The 24,695-nt window shown below is 37.2% G+C and overlaps 1 protein-coding gene across 6 annotated transcripts in view; it reads left to right on the top strand.

The window, feature by feature from the left end:
• Window positions 1–24,695, top strand: part of LOC143186203 (nucleolysin TIAR) — a 588,750-nt gene that overhangs the window by 419,037 nt on the left and 145,018 nt on the right. For all 6 annotated transcript variants that reach the window (XM_076389721.1, XM_076389722.1, XM_076389726.1 and 3 more), the window contains one exon: window positions 22,119–22,206. In XM_076389721.1, the coding sequence (XP_076245836.1) occupies window positions 22,119–22,206 (88 nt within the window). The remainder of the gene's footprint in view (window positions 1–22,118; window positions 22,207–24,695) is intronic.

Below are 24,695 nucleotides of genomic sequence, written 5' to 3'. Positions count from 1 at the left end.
ACAGCCCCTCCACTCCCAGCCAGCGTTCTACCCAGCTCGCGCCTTACTGCCGCCGGTGGTTAGTTTTCGGATATGGGTAATAGTAATTCGTTTCAGTTTCGGCGCGCGAGCTCTACGAAGGGATGAAGGGTGGAGTCCAAGGTAGGGGTCCTTAAATCATCAGATAATTACTTTGGTAATTAATTACAACTCTGTTGGGCTGTGGACCCCGGCAGCCGCACCAGCAGTAAAGTAAAGGCAGAGAGCGTGCTCCACTAATAAACGAGCCGTCGACGCACCCCTCACTCTTCACGCCAACATTCACCGTCCAACCCATTTTCCATTATTCTTCCTATTATAAATCACTCATCAACTTTTTTCAACTTCTACCTCACTCCCTCGCCCGTATCCCTCTGCTACCCGCCTTGGTTGCAAGAAGCGAGAAGCTGGGCTCGATGTCGTTCAAGAATCTATGGTGCTTCTGAAGGGAATCGTTTTTATGTTGATGCTGCAGTTACGATACTATTTAAATGATGTTACGCTACCCTGTCTCTGTATTTTGACAATACTCGAAAGGGTAGTTGAATACTGTGATGGAGTTTGGAATGGTTTAACTTCTTCTCTGTCGAGGTAAATATTCGCCTAGTATAGTTTGTTTGACATCAATTTTATTTTTTGGTGTATAAGTCAGTGGATAAGTAATGTCGTATCTTATTTTACATTTTGCTATCTTTAGAGTGATTTAAAATTTATGTGTTTGGGAGATAGAAGTTTCACTGAATTTTTAAAAAAATATACGCCTTCTTTATAATGTTTAAAATATGAGTATGAATATGATTTTTAAAAAATTCTAAGTTATTTCAAACGTCATTAATCGAGAGTATAATTCAAATCCATGACAAGCACTAACTTTGTAAAATGCAAAGGAATGATCAAAATTACGGTACACTCTCCATAAACAAACACCAATTCCTTTATAACACGATTTCACAGAAATCTCATTCGTCCATGTCACGCTCATCCAAAACTCAATTTTGTTCCAATAAAGTGCCATCACAAGCTATCCACAAAAACTTGATGAAGTCCTCATAATTAAATGTACTGCTAACTCGACGCGTCCCACCCCCTTTTCATTCGTCCCTCAAAGTCAAATCGCGTTCAGCAGGGTGCGACGTAGCTTCACCACGGCTACACCGAAGCCCGAGTTCGACGACGCACACGTGCCAGAAGTTCTTTGGTGGATCATGACAACTTACAGTCAAGCGCAGCAGGGATGTTTATAAGATACGACTCGATCCAGGAAGTTGCGGGGACGTCTAGATGCGGAAACTAGCGCTCTCGCATAAGTTCCTAGGACGGTCGTCCATTAGTTAATTGTGGTTTCCGGATCAGTATTCCGGCAGGTATCGCGTGTTTCCACGGTGGATTGCTAAGCGAGAACGGCTTAAGAGCGCGATAGCGCGGGGCAAGTTGGCGTCTTAGTAGCGGCGTGGATGGCCTGGTTAACGTCGCGCTCGGTCGAAGGGTCTAAGGGAGTTTGACAAACCCCACGTGTCCGGCGCTGATCAATGCGAGCAATCGGTCTTGTTTCGGTACCACGACATAACGGTGTGCCCATCTTTCGACCGCCCCGGGACCCTCTTTGCTCTCGATTTCACCCTCCTCTTATCGGTAATCCAACGGTTCCCGTTACGCAAACTTCTCTGATCGTTTCAGTTATCGGGATCGCTGGAGAAAAGTGTTCGAGTCTCGCGCGAAAGCTTCCCTTTCCTGTCCGCTGTTATCGCCCCGGGGAAGAATTACGTGGCCGCGTGTATCTAACCGAGGGAAAGCAACGGCGATTTACTTTTGCTCGAGATTGTCCTGGAACTGACTTATCGTTCGAAATTATATCACGCTCGCGTTTTTGCGTAAATATTTCGTAACTTTCTAATGAATTTTATTCCTGTAGAGTTGTATGAGTTTTTAGATATCTTAAGACAAAGAGTTCGCTTATTGTCGTTACTAAAAATGATTTTGTCTACTTTCTAACAGAAAGTAGTGAAGTGATATTTGTACAAAATTCGTTTAATTTCAAATCATTCAAACAAGTTAATAGGAAAATACTTTAAGGTTGTTTTATGAAATGTTAACGCACTGTTACTAAAAGTAATACTTTAAAAATTTTTGTGAAATACTTATTTAAGGTTTTTATTTCTGTGTTTCATAACTGCTGAGAAACTTATTTTTCTTAGTAGAATAATATAAAATAATTTACCATTTTCATCAGAATCTTTTTATTATGGCTAGTTTAATATAATTAAGAATAATTTATGTAGTATTTAATACCATTTCCGAGAAAACCTTATCTTTGAAAAACTGGAGCAGAATTTCAAAACTGTTATTACCTATAATATATATGTAAAATACATATTTTTGAAATAGTAATATTCTCAGTATTAATATTTTCCACGGAGATGAATTTTAAAATAACCACAGCAAAAAATATTGTTGTCCGCTGTATTTATTAAAATTTGTGTCCAATACAATATGCAAAACTTTAACTCTAAATTACAATTCAAAACGAAAAGTAAATTTTTCGTAACTACCTAAATTAAACATAATTTCTAATTTTGATATGTTCTAAAATTAATCTCACATCCTACAATCTATTTTTATATTTCAGTGAATAATTTATCATCATCACTTTAAACAGCATAAAAAATTCGTAACTAAAATTATTCCTAGTTGGATCATAATTAAGAACCTCTGAACTTATTTAGTTATCTTTTTCACACATCATATATTAGTTATCCAGCATTTTCTGACAAACAACACGCGATGCCCGTGCTTATATTTCCCAGTTCAATTTTTAGATGCAATCGCTTTTGATCCGCAAACATTCCCAGTTTCGCACGTATCGGTCCGCGTGGTATCGAGAAACAATCACGTTCGTACAGATATGTCTTGAACCACCGCGAAATCCGCTGGTTTAAGGTTCACTCCCAGACGAAGGCAATGCCGTGCTGGAATCCATACGAAAGACCATTGGGTCTGAAATACTGGGATACATGTCTCTCTGGTTCGATATGACTCGAATAAACCGGCGATGATTTTCCATCGCGATGAATAAATTGGTGATCAAGTTATCGGGACCCTTGGTCGGTCGGGACTGGCGAAATTCGAGATCCATTCGATCGGGAGTGGCTGGCGTTGGTCTGGAGTACGCCATGCGTGTCAGAGAACTCAGGTTGATGGGGATAACGCTCTCTCCAAGGCGATAATGTTGCAAATTTATATTCCAAAGGCGATCGAGCAAAGCTGCTGAATGTGCACTCTTGGCCACGACTGGTCTGCCCTTACCAGAACGCCCGCCCACCCTTCAGCCACTTCCACCGCGTCTTTTTCCATCCCCGTCCACCGTTACTCCTCGACTTTCGTATCTTTTGTGGATGCCTCCCAGTTCGACGGTACTCAAGGCTCTTCCGTCAATCACGAATTGACAATCAATTTTTCATACTACTGCCGCTGCGTCTCCCTCGACCTCTGTTTTTCTTCGACCATCGACGCTGACGGGGTAAAATTTATCGACGACAGACGAGACAACTTCATTCCTTCACTGAATTGAATTTGTAATGTGACCGTTGTTTCTTTCTTCTTTCTTTTCCTTTTACTGGTGATGCTAACCTAGTAATTGGGGATGAATTAAGGATATTCAGCGTTTGAGATATGGTATACTTTATCTAGTTGTATATAAAAAGCCTGTGAAGGATAATTGGAATAGTCAATCGAAATTTATTACAGTAAAACTACGTGTTACATTACCTGATTCACTATTTTCTACGTTTAATTTGGTCAATTGTAAAATTTTGTTGGTGGAAGGAAGGTCTTTGTTACTATGTTATTGAAAACTGATTTATGTGTTAATATTCTATATATTTTTCCATAATTATATATATGTACATGTCGATATTACAAAACCACCTTTTTCGCCTTTTATAAAACTACTCTACTGTAGAAAGCAGATTGTGACGACGTATTCTATGGAACCACTTCTTCCTGTAACACCAGCTTGACAGTATTTGTAACCAAATGAAATATTCAGTTTGAATCTGATTATGAAATTCCCGGGATACGTAATTTGTCTCTGGAAATGTTTAAACTCTCATCCAGTTTCAAAAGTGTATCCCCCTCTCGTCAATATTGATATTATTAAAGAAACATAATGAACAGAGAGAACATTATAAAAGCAGAGTCGGTCCTTTTATGCAGATAATTCGCGCCGTGTCTTGAACAAACAGTCGTAAAATTTTACTGACGCGCACCCACAGGTTATTTAATATGGGCACGATGAAATTATCCTGCATAATTGTGTAATCCGTTTCAGAAATATTAACGGTACCTCTGGAAACAATTAATAGCGGATAAATTAATGTTTATCGATATGAATATTTCTGTCTGTGCATTCTAAATGTTCTTATCGTTAAAATCGGACCCGTCAACGTAATGGACATTTAATTGCGCGAGCACGCGGTAAAACCTGCTTCCCCCGAGATGTCGTAAATGCATGTAATTAGGAAAATTTCGAATTGATGGATTTAGCGAGGAAGTTTGCGAAAGTAGAGGAAAGACCTAGTGTAAAATCGTGTGATCTTAATTTTGTTGCATTGACTTTGTGCGTAGTGAAATACCAACCCTTAAGTACTTCTTGCACAATTTCTTAAACATTTTTTCTGTTATCTGTTCAGCAGTGTACATGTATACTTTATTACTAGGAAGGAAAATATGGATGAAGGCAAAACGTAAGAATGACTTTCTCGCGTAGATACTTGTCTTGCTTTAGATCTAACAATTTTTTTGTTAATGTGATTTTCATTCGTATAAGCCAATGTCGTTATTAGTTTCATTCTATGTTATTCTACTGAATTAATTTGTACTCCTACACCTGTATACGGGATTTATATTCCTTATAAATTATTTTAGGCAATTTAGACGCTATTATTAAAGAGTAAAAAAAATTATCTATACATGTATAAATTTCTCTCGGAGAAATATACTCTGTTCTTTATAAACTCGTTACTTATAACCAGTTAATGATGAGTACATACCTACTTATTGTGGTAGCACTCACTACATTACGCTATCATAGTATTTAATTCCTACTTTCTACTGATGTCGAAAGGACTAATTTTTAGATTTGAAATTCTCCACAGTTAAACTGAATTAAAAATTCAAGTTTTTCCAATTTAAGACTCTCCACGGTTATTAGAAGCTTCCCCGAAACCAAATAGGTACACTTCATCTCCACTTCTCTCACTCATTATATTCCAGCACAAAACATCAGTCTACTCAGAATGAGTACAACTTCAAAACGTACCTTTCTTTACCATCCCTATCTAGCTCGGTGTATTTAAAGCCAATTTCTGTCTCATCTTCCTTCCGTTCTATTTGCGCGCTGTTTAAGCCAAACCCCCGAACGACATCCGCGTGCAAAAAGGCTCCCTTTCCAATGCCCCGTGGACGTCGATGTATCCGCGCGACGTCCCGCTAAGCGGCGCCCGCAAAAGCTGTCGTCGGTGGTTTCCAGGACTTTTTAGACCACCTAGATCGATAGGGACGCCTGGACGAGTGTCGAAGAGGCGGTCGGAAAACGGTGTGAGGCGGGCGTTGGAAAGTTGCGGTGGAAGGAGAAGAGGGTGGACAGGGAGTAGAGGGAAGGGTGGAAAGAGGGCGAATAGGTTGAGAAGTGGTGGACGCCACTTTGTGCTGCATCGACATGAATTTGTATCCCTCCGGAACTGGTCGGTCACTGTTCTCACTTCTCTTTCTCTTGCTGGTGTGTCGCTTTCGACACGGCCTCTTCCCCCCGTTTCTGTCTCTCTTTCCTCCCTTCCGAGCCACGCTCGCTGGACCGTCGTTCTTTTTCCTTCGGAGGAGGTACGAGCCCCGTACAGACTGGTCGCCATGTAAAAATACATCACGTCCGTGTCGTCCCACCAGCGGAGCAACATTCCAAATATCAAGAGAGCCTCTTTTGCATCAATCTGTCGTCGATTTAACGACTTCCTCCTGCTGCTGCTTGGGTAATCGATCCTCGGAATGCGCCAGCAAAAAGCTTTGGTCTTTTTGCATGAGAATGCTGCGGGGAGAAGGTACGTTACCGCGTAGGCGTTGAGTACAAGTTAAGATAGAAACAGATGCTGTTAAAGGTAACGAATTAACTCGAACTTTACTGGTGCTGCTGATGTGACGCACATAGACGTTTTTATGGGATAGTTGACACAGTGAGTCACAATAGTAACTTTTAAATTAAGAAATTAGTTCTCTTTATGAAGGGGATGATCGAAGCAGTTGCATTTAACGATATGGTTAGTTTTTTAAATATATGATTATTCTGGATTAATACTGTTATTATACTATACGGTTATTATATGGTGGATTGTATAAAAAAGTATACATGTACATTATATCTCTGTGTTACAAAGTATGCTTTTAGAAACTTGATGAATATTTAAATACTGATAGAGAAATAATTTTTCCGCGTTTATTGTATTCTTTTCAGTGACTGTGATTTGTTAATTACGAGATACAAAATTTTATAGTTCAAAAATTTAGAAGGCTTCAATGTGTCCAGTGTGTAGTATATTTATATTTGATAACAAAGCTAATATGGTTTCTTGTTATACAAATTTAACTTGAAGAATTCTGAACGAGAATAAAGTAAGTAGTATGTACCCTTTACTAGTCAGACGTATCGTGGCTGTGTGGAATGAAAATATTCTTGTGGAGTGCTGAACAGAACTACCCGCTTGAAACTTCCAAACATGAGCGCATACGATACATTTCAAAATGGAAACCAAAATTTAAATAAGTAAACAGAGATTTTCCACAATTTTTGCCAAATTGGCGTAAATATTCGTGTTTCACTACTGTGTAAAAATGTCTGAAACCGCAAACAGTGTAACAACTAGGTTCGTGTGGACAGAAATTGTGAAATTTTAAAGCGTGTGCTAGAATACAGAGAGAAATTTTGCAATTCAGGTGTTTGCGAATTCGGTGCGCTGTAACGAACGTACTTTACTGAAAAATGGGATGTATAAGTTTATAATATTGCGGGGAAAAGGTAAATCCACGGGGTTTTCTGAAAAATTCGAATTTCGTTTTTCTCGTTACAGGTATCGTTTACGACAGGCTGGCAAGTCGGTAAACGCGATCAGTTTTACAATTTGATCGGGTGAGCTTTTGCTTAACGATATTCATATCACGGGAAAGTGCTTGCAGCGCAAAAAGCCGACTGCGACGTGACACTCGCTGAACCCTGTAATCGCGATCCTCTTTTCGATCATCGTAAAAAGAGCATTTCCTTTTCCTGCCTCCTCTATCACTTCCCTCGAACTCCTCCAACTGACAGCTTTCCGCCTACCATCGCTTAAACTCGACCCAAGAGTGGTCACGCAGTGGTCGATACTCCACATTGGTTCGGCCACTTGCAAACGTTTGCTGTGCAATCTACGAGATTTCACAGTCGTAATGGATCAAAGTAAAATTAATACCTTATATGTATGCATACCTGCTAGGCAGTTTTATGACAGTTGTCATTCCTTCTATGATTCTCTGTGTTCTCAGATATGAACATTAGTATGAAAATCATTGATTTAGTAATGTATTGTTTGTTGGATCCATGCTAAATCTACTCTTGCTCACGCTTAATTTTATGTTGATCATGATAACGTATGTGAAATTAAAAGAATAGATTTTCAATCATCATTTTACTGACTGTAAAACTTGTCATTATTGTTACTAAACTATACGGTAAATATTATTATTATATACCACATTCAAGAATGAAGAAACTGAAAATGAAATATATTTATTAACAAAAGAACTCATTTTTCTGGTTTCATGAAATCATAAATATTCTGTAGACATATTTGGACTTTCCTACTTAGATTTGACTGTTTACATATTTTTTCTATTTTGGGTTCTAAGAGAGGTATTAATACTCCTTGAAGGTCGGTAGCTTCTTCAGTCATGTTCGGGCCGCGACCTTGTGAAGACTCGAGAATTTCATGTAGTGTTGTATCGTAGCAAGAATCGAAAGTGGTTCGATAATGAAGTGAAGTGTATTTTTATCAGTGTTTCTCCATTAACAATTGCATATTAACAAATATTTAACGTCGAGTTTTTATAATATAGTATTTGCATAAATTACAGAGATTACCTTATCTATTACTTCACATTCAATTGTGTAAAGTCACATCTTAAAGCATACGTATATCATTAATAAATCGTATATCTATTCGTGATATCTAGAAAGAGTTAGTGTATGTGTTGCCAGCATTTAAATAGTGCGTATCTGTGCCTCGAAAATTGAAGTGACTCAAACTATGTAAAGGTAAGGAATTTTGGAATTTTTCTAAACGAAAGATTAGCGTGTTTTGGATAGCAACACAATTTTAGTAGGTCCTGTATAAACGTGAAGTACGCGAGCGATCCCACCCTCTCTTCTACTTCACTACGCTCATTAAACTCTCTAACTCTCGAAAACAAAACTTTCGCCATACACTGATCGTCCTTGTGAACTTTCACTCCGATATATGTAGGTACATGCACTCACAGCCGCCACTCATTGTCAGTTTGATGGACGAATCTCTTATTTCGATTCGTGGAGCAATTATTGTGTATGTTCTCTAGATCTGTCTTTCATAATTAGGTAGAGAAAAAGTACTATTTGGATTACTAGTAGTTCAGATCAAAGTTTACTTAACATCTTATGTCATAGATGTGGATTCATAGACTAAAGTAAGAAAAAGCTTCCACAAATAATTTAAACATTTTCATAAATCCTTACCTTTAATATTGTCAGACATAAAATTTCACAATTTTTCTACTCCCAAAATAAATTATACAAATTCTCAAAATCTTATCACTGGCTCACAGGATTTAAACGTGTTATATCGCAACGCTAATTCATACTATTATCTGCATTCTCCTGCTATTTGGAATAAAATTACTCATAATGGGCTGTATCCTCATGATTTCAACATAACAGCTTCAATAATGTACATCCTAAATCTACTCATAGACCCGAGAACAATAATTAGCGTGTAATATTATCTACAGTAATTAACACGCTCCAGATAAGCACAGATCAGAGGAACATGTACATTATAGTCATGTTATGATTCAATTACCCAAGTGCTTCAATAATACAATACTCCAGGGTCGAACTAGAAACCGAGCACAACCCATGTCAAACGGTCCGAAAGACCCGTGCCAGAACGAACGATACAAAGTTCTTCTATCATCTGTGTTTTCCCTCTTTATCACCGTCAACTACACCAGCACCCAGAATAAAACCAGGGATCAGTAAACCACACCCACCGAAACGCGCGAAATTAATATCACGTCGCGGGGATATTTTCTCGGGGTGTAATCGCGGCGGACAAAATCGTTCATTCGTCCGAACTTTCTCTATTACGTTCCCGAGCGCGGCGTAAGTATGTACCGCGGTTAATCACATTTCCCCGAGTTTCCCCGACCGTGGCCCATTCTATCGGTTTGTCACTCGTCGACGATGCCGTTATGCCACGCTACTTCGCCACTAACCCACCCCTCTAGGCGCCTCTCTCCCCGAGGGCCCGCGACAGCTAACGCTTTACCGGGTACTCGTAGCTAGCTACGTCGATGGATGGAACGTATCCATAATGCGGCGAGCTTAGCACGCGCGTGTTAGGATCGTCCCGGTACAACCGGGCAGATTGAGGCTTAGAGCGACGGCAAACAGCATCAATTTGGCATTGCGCCACCACACATGCTGATGGATACACGATAGGTGTGTATACACTAGTCCCCACCTCCACGCGTGCACATATCGTTGCACGTACACGTGCGTGTAAATGTACGCGAACACACACGAGTGCGTACGCACACAGTTCAGATTCCGACCAGCACAGACCATTTAATTAAGCTGATTCAATGTAAACGGGATCAGGCTATAAGGGCACAGAGAAAGGTTAAACGTGCCAGCTCTTCGGACCGACTTTTGCCCGTGATACTTCTGCTCTTATCGATTCGAGCTGAGCTCGGGGACTCAAACTGCTGGTATCTATGGCATTATCGATGATGTTCTATGGGCATCGATGATGATGGTGATTCGTGTTATCGGTTATGTATCGAGGATAGATTGAGGCGATGAGTTTTGGGGAGCAGTGGGGATCCTGTAGGAAATTGGAGTTTTTGAATTTGTCAGGTGGTCAGGTTTGGGGATGCTTTGTTTTGGAAGATGTATCCTTGAATGCATGAGTGTTTTGAAAATCAGATAGAATATTTTGAAATTGGTTATTTATGTCCTGTGAAACTACTGACATGTATTTGGAAAGTATTGGGAATGTTGCTATGCATTTAAGGGTTCATTGGTAGTACTTTCTAATTTCGGTTCCTACGTTTTAGTTAGCTTTGAATCGAACAATTTAAAGTACTTTTAATTTTTTCGTTTTATGCAAAGAGGAAAGTAATTTTATTGTAAATAGTATACGATTGTAAATTGAAGAGCAGCAAAAAGTAGATCACCTGTGGTTAACGTGAAATTTTTATATTCTCCATCTTAAAGTTACGAAAACAATCTAAATCGTTAGTAATAATCATAGAGGCTTCTAGAATTATATTTGCTTTCTCAGCTGTGTTACTCTAATTCATTGGATTATAAAAATCACTGATAGAATAATATCTCAGTCCATTGGGAACCTGAAAGATGTTTCTTTGAAACTACGTTAATAGATTGGCTCCATTTTCCAAATAATTTACCAACACTTTCGTGGTGTGAATTCTTAGAAAATCTGATAGGAAACACCCCTTCAAATTTATTAAACGAGCTTCCGCTTGAGAGGAGAATGAACACGTGGTTCGTGCGCGATAGAGTTCCACTACATTTCAGTCTTCTGACCCGAGAATATCTTAAGAGCAACTTCTGGACGAAGTGGGTGGGTCATTGTAAACCAGTTGCATCGCTTTTGGTCACTTAAATTCCCTTACTTTTTATTTATACAATCACGTGAAATATTATTTTCATTTTGAATTTGATTAAAAGGAAACACTATTACAGTCACATACACTTTGCAAAATAAAAATTAAAGAAATATAATGATAGGATAAATAATATATTTTAAAGTTAAGCTTGAAATAAACAAATAAAGTTACGTACTACTTACTTATATTATAGTCAACTAATTAAGATATGATTAACTTTCTTAATATAATACACTCTTGACTATGAACTTAAACTTCGTCAAAATGGCTTCAGAAATATGATAAACCTTATTTAGCAATCCTACATAATTTTATTATTTCATAATACATAGAACCTACACACAATTATGCAGGTAGACTTTTCAGCTTGTGAAGAGCTGATTATTAATCACATGGTAATATAATTCAAATTCTTATGAAAAGCATTTATCTTGAGTCTTCCTAAGTCTTCCGAAAGGTTCAATTCTCAAATGATTCCCAATTTAGTCAGCAATATACGTACATGTGTATGCATGCACACCTACATCAGCATGCTACTTAGAGATTGCGGACATTAAAGAAGAATACACGTTGTTACCGGTCTCAACCGTCCTTTTCTCTCGTTTCGCCATCAGATTTGCTCTCCTAACAGGCCAGCTCTATTTCTCCCCTTTGTCCAGCGCGCTATCTTTGACACGTTATTGTCCGAACGAAATACGAGTAAACTGTTCGTCGGTCGCGCCGGAACAAAGCGGAGGTCAAAAACACAGGCACGCATGCTCGAGCTTCCCTCCTATGACCGTGGCGGGCGTTGCTCGTTTTTATTTCGTCAATTCTGTGACAAACGAAAGAGCGTAGGTTAGCTATACCCGAGCCAGCATCGATAGCGCGGCCGGACTCAACTGTAAATCGTCGTGATTTAGGGGATGAACGACATATTGGCCAATGCATAGCTCAAACTGCGCTATGCTCGATGGTATACTGCCGCTGCTGGCTTCTGCGACGGCAGCAACGGCAACGCAATGCATGATGCATTGTCCCTAGACGAGCGTAGATAACGCTGGAATTGCCGTTGCTGCCTTCATCCACGGATTTTCTCGATATTCTGGAGACGGTCCTCTGCTGATCATGTTCGTTGTAGACCCCCGTTTATCATACTGTGTCTGATCGCTAAGACGAATATCCACAGATCAGTGACCGAAAGTGGTCTGGCAAGGTGTTAGTGTTTCATAATCCTTGCCATCAGATGTCCCATGTGCAGGTGTGCCAGATTTGGGTCATCGAATTTTGTGTTCGTAAACTGTTACCAACGAACTCCACGTACAACATAGACATCAACTTTTATATATTTTGTTTTTGACTATTGTTATTAATACTGTGTTATCATAATATTTAATCCTGTGAGATATTTTTATCGTCTGGAAGCTTTTCTGGCTCTATTAGCTGTTATTTCAGAACATGTGAAATGTAAATAATAAGTCTAGTGATGTTTAAAAGATGAAACGTCAGTTTAAGGATGATTAAGTAATTTTTTATTCTAAACACAATTCTGTACATATTCCACTAGATATACCTTATTATACCAGTGCCACATTCAGTGAGTTGCAACTCTGTTTGAATCGTTCAATCTTTGTACAGAAATTTTTTTAAAAAAGTTTGGACGTCCATGCTTTGATGTATCACGTTCGGTTAACATGCTAGCAATTTTAACTGTCCTCTGAACTGCGTTGCTTGGAAAATGAAACCTTCGAAACGATCCATTTTTCAATCACTTTTGTCATTTCGAAGGGTTTAGGTATTTATTTAGTGTTGTATAACTATTTGCTGTAGTAAAAGTGCAAATATAAATAAGCCCTTAACTAATTGTAAATCAACTGTAAAAATAATTTATATTTATGTACGTGGATGAAAAGAAATAAACTATTATTAATAGTTATTAATAATGTCATAAATGCAATAAGTCTTTTTCAAAGTATTTTGTTTTCGTATATTCACATTAATCTTATATTGTCGATTTTATGATTTACACTTCTGAAATTAATGAACACACAAATGAATTTTCTTGTAAACTTGTAAATTATTTTTATTCTCTACAGGTTCATTATCGTGTGTCGCATTGCAAAGTTATAGAGCAATCCGTTTATTTTATTAAAGTCATGGGTAGAACGAATATCAGCAAATGGTTGATTCCTAATAACAAAGTGCGAAATTCGTCGACGTACAACTGCACCAAATTGCACGTTGCACCGAATCTCACCAATCTATTGGCAGAGATAATTTTTCGACAGGGAACAAGCATTCGCGAGAACGTTCTTGCCAGCAGAGCGATCAATTTATCACAAAGTGCTTCTATTATGCGTTCCACAATACACTTTCGATTCCGTGGCATTGTTACGAGCAGGCCAGAGCGAATCGTGAGACCAGTCGCCAGTGAGTGAATGCATGCTGAAAAGGCGCCCTTCATTTCAAACAAGCGAGTTAATTGAAGTAGCGTATCAATTGTTAATTCGTTTCACAGCGCTATTAATTAAGAAGTTGATTATCGCTGGACACGATCTCCCGCGTTATCAGTCAACCCTGCGATTTCCTGTTTCCGGGACGGCATCGAGTTTTAATTATGTGTCGACGTTCCTGCGAGCCCCGTTCTCGTTAACGAAACTGAGCCTTCTACCTTTTAATTTGTATCAGTTTTAGTTAACAGTGACCGTTTCTGAAAATTCCTTTGACTAAGCGGATTTAGCTTGCAGTCTGTTGTTAGCGTTCTACGGTTATAGGATCAAAAGGTCGTATATTTCGTTTCCTTTGTTAAGAATGAGGACTTATATTTTCGTAAATGTTATAATTCTATTCGTCATATGACTTTTGTAATTAAAAAAGTACATACACTCAAAAGGATAATGCGATTGTTTTAATCAGAGGAATTTTAATTTAATTTTTATTCACTCTTCAAGTTAAACCGAGAAACAACGCACAGATAGGTCATGTTATGAACTACTAAGCATGTGTCTAATAATTGTCTACTTAACAATATTGTGTTACATACATTTTAATAATGCTAGACTTTAAATCGGAGTGATTTGATTTTGCCAGCGAAACTTGACGTACAATATAAAATGTTTTTGCATTTATGTTTAATTATTTACAATTTCCATAGAATTCTGTCTTACACAGGCACAGTAAAAACTATCACAATCTGTTCAGCACAATATCTACCGTACTAAGAATGTTAATTACTTTCCATGCTTCTGTGATAATAACCAGAATTTTAATTAAACCACGCGTGAATTTTAAACTGTCACGATATCATCAGAAACCGGGTCAACACTCCTCTATTTTGACAAGCATGGCTAACTGGGTTAGCAACCAAATGACGTGTACGCAGTATTCGTAATTTAATTTCATTAAGATGTTCTGTAAGCCCATTTAGAAAATTGTGCGTGTGAGAGAACCGGTATGATATACAGAAATGAGCATGAGTGACAAATATGTTCTATCAAGAAACACGCACAGGTAAATATATTTTGTGCTATATCTCATTAACACACGCAACGCAGTGATATATAGTCACGCACAGAATGCTGACACTATAAATCTGATTGTAAGAGAGAAACTAAGAGAAACTATGGACTAACTATGAATGCAAAAATTCCATGAATAATTAAATTTGTTTTGAATATTTGCATTGGTAGCAAGGAATTTTATATTAGTTTACCAATCTTGTATCGATTGAAGGTTAATTATTTGAGACATTTAATAATACATATTACTAATGAAATAAGTGAAATGAAAGACATAATGTAATATGTAGAGAATTTAACATACAGAATTCTAGAACTTAATTATATGATTATAATGATAGTAAAACATTGGTACAGCTAAAATAACTAGTTCAGCTATTCAAATTTTGTGCAGTTTTTTATCGTTATTGATGAGAAATCTATCGCATTATAAAATATATGAATCCAAAATGGGTTAAAAATTAAATTTAAATAAAGTAAGTTAGTAAAGACACTGTCTAATTATTTATACTGCAAACATGAAACATTTAATTTTTAATATTTGTTAAGAAAAGTGTATATCAATAACTTGCAAGTATTAATGCAAAGATTAATAAACATAAAAGTTATAAATCTTCTATATGATACCATTAACCATACTTTAAAATTGAATTGCAGTCATCCTACCAAATTAAAAGTATTAAAAAACATTTTACATCACTCTATGGTTGAGAGCAACCCTTAACCTCAATTTCTAAAATTCCCTTATTCCTAATCTTCCTCACATCCTACAACACAATCCTTTCTAATCTTCCACCCAAACATTACTCTCTCTCCATCTCCTATTCGCCCTTTTCTAATTAATTACCCGCAAACTGAATCATCAAGAACATTTCATCTCCTCCTCGTCCCTTGCCATCGCTATCTCCAATTCAATCCTATCAATCTCCCCAAAAGAAAGGACACTCCCTCCACGCCGCAAGGATTAAACTCTCCTCGAGGCTCGAAGAACCTGCGGCCGATTGTAAAATCATGTGTAACTAAAAAACGGCTCAGGGTAGAGAATGATCGCGTGTCAGCTGTGTGCTGACCCATATTTCCCGTCGTGGAACGTAAGCCAGCCTCGGGCTTCTAGGCAGCACGTGTGCACCGATGCACCGCGAGGTTCGGAAGCGACCAACCAGACCGAGATTCGATTTTGTTCACCCCGCTAGCTTTTCACCGCGCGAAGAATTAATAGGAGGTCCCTCTCCGATGGCAACGTGGTACCCAACCCCTTCCCACGGTTGTACGTTTCCTTAGGCGGGGGCGTGCGTGCCAGCCGCGCAGACCGCTCCCCTGACCCCTCTAAATCAACATTTTACCGTTGCCTCGCGAAATTAAGGAAATCCTTGATCTACGAGCGATCCCAGCGTTCGATTCCACCGCAGCGCCATTGCTCTTGGACTTTCGTACGTCTTTCTTCCTATTGTCCTGCCTGAATAGATCCGATCTCTGTCCGCGGTGAAACTCGCGTTCCATTCTTGCGTCTCGTTGAGGGGCAACGTATAGAAATGTCTTCTTGTAACTTCCAGCGGGCTTGTATTATACGAATCGCCGCGATGCGTATTGCGACCGGGATGGTTCGCTCCGAAATTGCCAGTTTATCTTGCGACTTGACGCGGCGTAACTTGCCCCGATATGTTATGTGTTGGGGAAGATTTGTACGCGTTCGATAGCGGGTGCGGTGGTGCACAGTGCTCGTGTAATTCACCCCCTGGGGGTTGGTTTTAGGTGGATGACTAAATTATTTTGTCGCCTGACCCGTCGCGCGCGTGATTATTTGGTCGCGATGTGTCGATCGGATAATAAATTTTGGATTCGTTTTTATGTAAGGTTGTAGGAAAATATACCCTCGTTCAAAAGTATTGGAACATCTACTGTCTGCTATAAACTTGTGTTTTAAAATAAAAATTATTAAGTTACTTATTTTTTATTTTTTATCGTGAATATACATTTAATGTATATTATAATAGATTGATTAATCGAGATTTAACTTTTGAAAGAACTCCTAGAATTCGCGTGAAATGTGTCTGACCTGAGACTTATTGTACTCCCTTGGGTCTGGCTGGTTTGCGATTTGTTCTACTGATTTCTATCTGTGGCTGACTTGGGACTTATTCTATTGGCTTCTTTGTATCAAACTTGGGACATAGTCTACCAATTTTATTATGTCTAACTTAAGATTTATTCTACTGACTGACTTTGCTAGGACTACTTTGAGACTTATTCTACTGGCTTCGCTGTGTCTGTGTACACTTGATTCGTGATTTTAGAATTTTTCTCAAATACATGGAAGTGATGTGATCGATTAAATGTTCTAATACTTCTGTATGAGAATGTATCTGTGTAAGGTAAATCTTAATGTTGAGTTTTATTTAAAAACGAGTCATGAAACTTTTCCCGAAGTTTTGGATGAATTTTTTTTAATTCTAAGGCTCATTTGCTTTTGCTACAAATTTAGAACTATCTAAGATTAGATTATACTTCGTGGAAGCTCCAGATTAAACGTATTTCTATAGGATGGTACACTTCAATATCCTTTTTCCTAATCAGTGTCCCAGATCTTCCTGGAGAGTCATTCGGTATGCACATTTCCTTTCAAGGCAGAGCTAAAAAGTTTTAAGTGTTTAGAAAACTCTATATACTGATATCTATATCTTCTATCTGACAAAGACCATAAAATGCAAGTTCTAATACATATCAATCTCACGAATCAAATTGAAAAACGAAGAGTCTAATTCTTGTATGCTGACATACAGAAGGAAACCTTTGATGAATGGTCACCACACATTTGGAACTGACATTTTAAATTACAATATTTATCTAAAAATACTTATTTATTTCGTTAATTTCTTAAATCTTAATTTTACTATCTCTCTTTACTTTATAAAAGATTAGTTTCATACAGTAAAAATAGTCAACGAACTAATTCTGCAATGTTAAATTAAATTAGGAATCTATTATTGTTATTATGAATACTAATTCTTGTACATATAGAGAACAATTATTTCAAATAATTCATTAAATTTAAGGCTACTCTATGAATCAATAGAAAGACGAATCAGTACTATTAAGCGTTTGATTATTATTTCAAACACATTAGACACATGATTATGTTACATATTTCCCCATTAAGCACGTTAATCTTAATCAGTTACGCATAATATATCAATTCTCTAACACAGACACATACGGCTAATGCCATAACGTGATTTTACTGTCCTTATGACACAACCTATCCGCGATTTCCATTGGCGATACTGCACGACCGTAACGATCAGCGTGATAATAATGACGTTTATATACCTAGTGTCTGGGTTAGGTCTGCGCCATCGCCATACGTCGATGATGGTGACAATAATAAAGCTGGGCCATAATTCCACTCTCAAACGAGAATCATCGACCAGACGGTCAAGAGAGATAAAGAGTAACTTGGCAGCAATAATAAATTATGCTCCATTACTCGTGCTTTATTGAAAATTCAGTTTACTGTATAAACCTTCACATCGTGGATACGTTGGAAACTTTGATGTCAGCCATCAAATTTTTTTCTCATGAACTGACTATGAAATATCGAGAAATTCGTTAGAAGTCCACTTTCATCGCGATACTTTTTCTGCTTGCGCTGCGGGTGGTGCGCTTTAGGATGCCCCCAGTGAGAGGATTGTTTGAGCTTTTTACTGTGTCTGCATGGGGTGCTGAAAGTAGGGAATAGTATTGTACTTTGCAATCATGGTTAAGTTTAAGTGCACTTGCGGTTATTGTGAACATTGTACTATCGAATATAGTTTGATCTTTCGAAAACTATTTCTTCGACTTTATGTTTAATTGATCTTCATTATCTTTCTCTCATTTTCGACCATTGTTAAACCGTTCTCTTTTCATTTTATGTTACAAACGTATATTCTAAAATTACAATCTCGTCTCTACATGTATCTTTGTTTCAACAGTTAAAGAAGCCAAAAATTAATTAATAAATTAGTATAGATGATTTTCAGTGCACAAAGTAGCCTATATTTACAAACTTTTAAAAAATTAGACTTTAAGGAAACCTTTCTCAGTATCAAATATTCGAACTCCATAATATCTTTATACCATAATTATTAAATAGATATTCTGACACGTTTCCACAATTTGATTAAATAACTATTGAATACATACTGAATAACGCTGAATTCAAAATCTTAGTTTCCTCATGAACTAGAATGAATTAGAAATTCGAGATTGGCAAATGTCAGCACGCATAGCATAGCTGGCTATCTTAACAATTGGAAATCACCAAAAAAGTGTTCAGATCACGAGGTTCAGAAGGCAAGACCCAGTACCGTGGGCAAAATAAACTTTCGTCAATTTCCTGCTGATTTCCACATAGTTCGAAGATTCCAGGGGGATGCGATGGTGTCGACGGAGCGAGAAGGAGAAGAAAATGTCGAGGTTCGGACTAATTCACGGGAATGGGCCACTGTGTGTGCCCACCGGAAGGTCCGACCAGCTAGGATAGACCATCAAACCGATTGTAATCAGACCACCCTCCGTCTCCAGCATCCCCACAGCCCCACACCCACCTCGACTCCCCCATACTTTCCTTCGGCGGAATACTCGGTTCGTAGTAACTGCCGCACCAGCCGGAAACCTCCTATAGCCGTAACTCGATTTTCGACTACTCATCTCGACCTACAAGGCTCCGAATAACCCGCGGGAGGTGATGAAATGAGTAAAAGATAGCAGGAACAGAAGGAACAAAAAAGAGAGATTGGCAACGAGGGTATGTTTGTTGAGCCCATTTTTCGCTCACGATCCACGCTTCTTGAGTTGTATTGGTATTTGTTATTATAAAAGAATTGAACAATTCTAGAATGCAAATAATTATTTGTCCACAGTAGTAAGCTACCAACGACATAATTTGAATAGTTTATATATTTTTGTGTACTGCGTGCATGACTGCCAACTCTACTGATACTCCTTAACACTATAACTCCTAATTTTCTCTTAGCCCAAAATCAAAAACAAGAGTGGCATCACACATTGTTTAACATGTTTAAGCTGAACTTGTAATTCAGCTAAGTTTAAGGCATTAAAATTATTATCGACAGGAATCTATAACGAGCAATATTTGAACAGCCTTAACCTCGTACTAGAAATGTTCCCTGTCAATGGTAGAGGAACTGTCGTGTCGCATATGCAGATCGATATCTAATTCATCCGCGAAAGAGGTGTTCGTTTGAACCTACCATCAAATCAACGAAATCGAATCGAACTAATCTACCGGATGATCGAGTTGAACAATTCTCTTGTTCGACCTACACGGGCGCGCAAAGGCCCGAGAAGGCGGCGGGTAAAAATGCAAATGGGGTCAACAAACCGGCACGTTAATACTAGAAACGGGGAATGTACCTTAAAACTGTGGGGCAAAGTGGAGCAATTAGGGATAGAGTAAACGAACCAGATTTTGCGGCGGTAGAATGCATATTCAGCGGATCCTGAACAACCGGGCCACTGTACTAAATCGACGGTTTTACTGCACCTTTTCCTGCTTGGTGGCGCAAATATTATTTATTGCCTTACAAGATTTCCATAACTCCACATTAAAGATTCCCATAACTCGTCGAACGATGCAGTTTTCAATCTCGTCTGAGTCAGCGCTGAACACGGGCGTTGCTTTAATGTGTGCGTACATCTGGCTCGCGCTGCTGCGATTTAGCGATGCAGCTAACGATTACGTTATCGATAAATATCGACAAACGCATCGTGAGCTGCGGGATTGATGTTTGTAAGGTGAATTTGATTCGATGTTTGAAACATTTTGCTCTACGATTTGTTTTGAGTTGAGGTTTAGGTAAGCAAAAGAGGAAAATATAAATTCATTGGTGACTAGCTTCAATATTTGGAAAATGAATATAAAAAGGCAAGCACATAGAACATTTTTGTACAATAAAGACAGTTAAAAGTTTATAATATTTTTTTATTCTATGAATTTTAGTATCTTCGAGTTTACTAATTCTACAAAATTAATTAAGTAATTAAATTTTGTAATTTTAATAGTGACTATAATACAAGTCCCACATAGTCATCTAATATATCTAACTTGCTATATTTCTTTATATTTCATCTTAATTATAATTGTTTTATAAAACAACCCTCATTTAATATATTCTAGTTTGGTCATTATACCTACCATTTGTACATGATTTGTTAATACTATTATTGCTAAACGATTACAATAAATTTTATAAACAAATCGTGTTCCATGAACCATCTTCAGAAACAGCTGAATTTTCCTGTTATACTTTCTTTAATTTCAGGACCGAAATACATTCGATTTCGCGGTATATCGCAATCTACATCGATTATTTGGATTGCTATTTATAAGGCCTGTTTAATGAGCATCGTCAGTTAATTTAATACCAACCATAATCAATTAATTTTATTCGACGCTACAATTCTGTTATGGTACATACAAACATGAATATAAGCGTCGAGCTTGTTGGAAAACCAATTTTATTTTTCTGTTAGGTACTAAATTTAATTGGAGGAACATGTTTGTCTACGTTATTAATACGCCGTTTACATCGGCACTTCGATTATCTGCTGTCGAGTTATTTCGATATATTTTATTTATTTTATCCTTAACAAACATGCTTGTTAATTGCACTTTTCGTTAAACGAATATTGTGAACAATTTCCTTTTCGTAAAATATAAAATGCAGCTTTTCAAATTTAACCTTTTTCTGTTTGCTAAATACTAATAAGTTGAATTGGCAAACAATTTTTTGGGCGCATATATAAAATTATAAAATTCACATTACAACGAAATTCGTTTAATTGCCGTGAATTCTAATTTGAAACACAAAATTTGTAATTAATTAGTTTAAGTGCGCCGTTCCAAACAGCACTGTGAATTTACAGATGATGATAAAAAGTGGGACAAAACGGTCGATTCCTAATTAGCGACCAAACAGGTCACGTTACCTATGCATGCGAAAGTACAAAATAAAAAATGATCGATGGTATTTTAAACTGTCCTACTGCTGACTATATTTCTGCGACCGTATACCGGTTTTAGTAGTCGGAGGTAAATTTAAAAATAATTTTTGCTTCGATCCACGACTTAAATATCACTTTTCGCACCTTGGGTTTGCTCAACAAACTCTTCAAATCCGAAAGTAAACATTAGTTAACGTTTCAGCAGAAGTACATTAGTGAAATTGAGTATTTTCAACTCGTCATTTGTACGTACTGTAGTCATGAAAAAATTATTTCAGATGAAGACTTACGATTAGTACAAATGAATTTACAACACAATACGTAGATATCTAATCAAATTATCTTTTTACATTTAAGAAGATTCAGTCTATTACCATGTAATAGAAGAATCTCTTATTTGAAATTACATTATAACACTCATTCATTTTTCTTATGAATTAAAGGATATTTCATTCGTGCATTAATAATAAGCGATAAAAATGTTTAAATACTAAGTTGAATGAAAAATTACCACTTATCTTTTATTACGAAAGATAGAGAAATCTTCCGATTAACTTAAGTTTTGTGTTCCATTACCTACTTTTTTTTACAAAACAATTTTCTAACAAGTTCACCATACATTTGTTGCAGAACACTACCACATATTCGTAGGAGATCTGAGCCCAGAGATCGAGACGCAGACCTTGAGGGAAGCCTTCGCTCCCTTTGGCGAAATCTCGTAAGTCCTCTTAATCTCGCTCATTAAAGACGACTTACCGTCCTTTTCGTAGTATACGAGTGATAATATAGCGATATAATACGAACAGCGATCTTTCTCGCGCATGAAACTTTAACTAACCGTGCTGTGGTTGAGAAGTCTTTCCTCTCAGAAATCTTGCATCGTCTTACGTTCATTGAATACAATCGGTAATTTGTCACTCATTTACGTCATCGCGACTGCAATGCATTACGTGGTAGTAGTTGATCAAATTAGATCACTGACAAGGATTCAATGATGGATTCAATAATCTAGTCAAAGTTTACAATAAAATATTTATTTGTTACTATTCAAACTAAATACTGTTTCAATTTCTTATGTTATTGAATTGTCATATCTCTGTACGATTTTTAGATAATTAAATTTTCCATTTGAATGAAAGAAAATAATAAGTAGTTGTCGAGAAAAAAGTCTGATAGCATTTTGTGAAGAACCTAAGATAGCTTGAAATATTTAACTACAATGTAGTCCACATTTTACAAAGTGGAGTACCTTCAGAGGGAAAATATTTCATGTTGCATCTATACGTACAATAGGTCGACAGTCAGAGAAATCTTGGAATATTGTTAACTGCTACATTTTTTGTAATTTTGACATAGAAAAAGAGAGATTGCATTCACATTAAAGTGGTTTAATTTTATCGAATAGAATCGCTGCGGAAGGGAAATCTGAATATTCCGTTTTATCAACCGCACAGATTTTGCAGGTTTATTGCACTCTTAACAACCTCAACCAGTTTTCCTCGTTGCGATCTTTTACGACTCCCCATCATTCAACCTTTCACAATGCACCCACGCAAGCCATAATAATGTTTACAGTTGGAAGCAGATGAGTTTGGTTCTATAGGGTACCGTGAACCAAGAAATTGCTCCTTGATTCTATAGAATGCGTTTCTGTATAATATATTCTTATTGTCTCTCTGATAGAATCAAGATAATGCATCAGTATTGAATCACTGCTTCACAGATTGATTGTAGTTTTGACAGTTCTGAATAACAGGGAATGTTATTTAAACTGAAACTCAGCCGTTATGAGTTTATTTTCGAAATTTGCAAAACATGAACTTAGTTTATGTCATTTGAAAGTCAATAAATGCAGAATGATAATATTAATTACCTCGAAATAATTAATTTCGTATGAAATTTGGGTCGTCAAAATTTTGCAATCGTAATAATTTGAACTCAATATCTCGACCTGTTTGAAATGAATTATTAAACATTTTCTTTAGTTCAGAATATTAAATAGAAATTAACATAACATACGATTATTGAAATGAGTAAAATAATCAAAATACAATCATAGAAAGATTTCTCAACCATTTTGAAGATATTTTTATTTCCTAGTTTTCTTTGCCTTAATACTGTAAGTGAAACAATTTTATTTCTAGTCCAACTTTCTATATAATTCTACCAACCTGAAACATAGTATACTTTCGAAAGTAGTGCTCTAGAAAATAGAAGAAAAATAAGAACAGGCTGTCTTGGTTTGCAAAGACCACGAAGAGAACATTGTTGCAGAAAATGTAATTACGTTGGTGTCCTAATAGGTCGTTAGCGTGAAATCAAGACACGATTCCATTATTTTTTATTGTTGTACTAATGACGCAACGCCAATACGACGCGAGGTGGGGAGGAATGCAAATGCGATTCACGTTTCAGGAATACCACAAAACTTCCGAATAACAATAAAATTGGAAGGGCGAGGAACTATAAACGCATTATCGTTTAATGGGAAAATAAAAAGCGTCGCGTTCGCATTTAATGAACGACGTTCGAGTCATTAGCTTGAACAGGTAGTTTCCTGTCTGTCCGATGGAATAAAAATAACGGAAACAGGTCGTACGCAGACGGGGAGTGGTCGGTATTTAAAGCATAAATTCATACGTTGCGTCGATGTCACGCATATTTTTAATTTATCGTACATACGTGAGATATTTTTTTCACGTGCGTACGGGGCTGTTTAAATATTCACCGCGCTTTCATTCGTAAAATCATATTCGCCAAAGTGTGCATTTTGTTATCGCGGCTGCATGGAATATTATATTTCACCGTGGCTTCGGATTCCGTGCTGCAATCGTAAACGATATTAACCGTCTGCTGATATTTTAAGTTCAGAACGACAGCGGCGCATATTGATCGAAACTTTTACAGTTAAAAAGCGCGGCCGATAGAAAGGCTGGCATTTTGCTTCATTAGGTTTAATCTCTGCTTAATAATTTGGCTTCGAATTGGTCGCATTGGAAAATCTCCAGGGGAAGTGCTTTTTAATCGAACCGGCATAACATTATGAAATCTGTTCCTTTTGTTTTTGTCGGTGAAGGGTTTATGGGATGCAAACTTTGAAATTTCAGGATTTAAAATAAGTGAAGGATGTGGGGGAGCATTTATCAAGTCAAAAGGTTAAATTATGGGAATGCTAAGAGTTTGCATACATCTCAAATGTAAAAATAT

Source organism: Calliopsis andreniformis, chromosome 12 (genome assembly GCF_051401765.1).
Source record: "Calliopsis andreniformis isolate RMS-2024a chromosome 12, iyCalAndr_principal, whole genome shotgun sequence".
NCBI lineage: Eukaryota > Metazoa > Arthropoda > Insecta > Hymenoptera > Andrenidae > Calliopsis > Calliopsis andreniformis.
The sequence above is the reverse complement of the archived record's forward strand: the minus strand, read 5'-3'. Positions and strand labels throughout refer to the sequence as shown.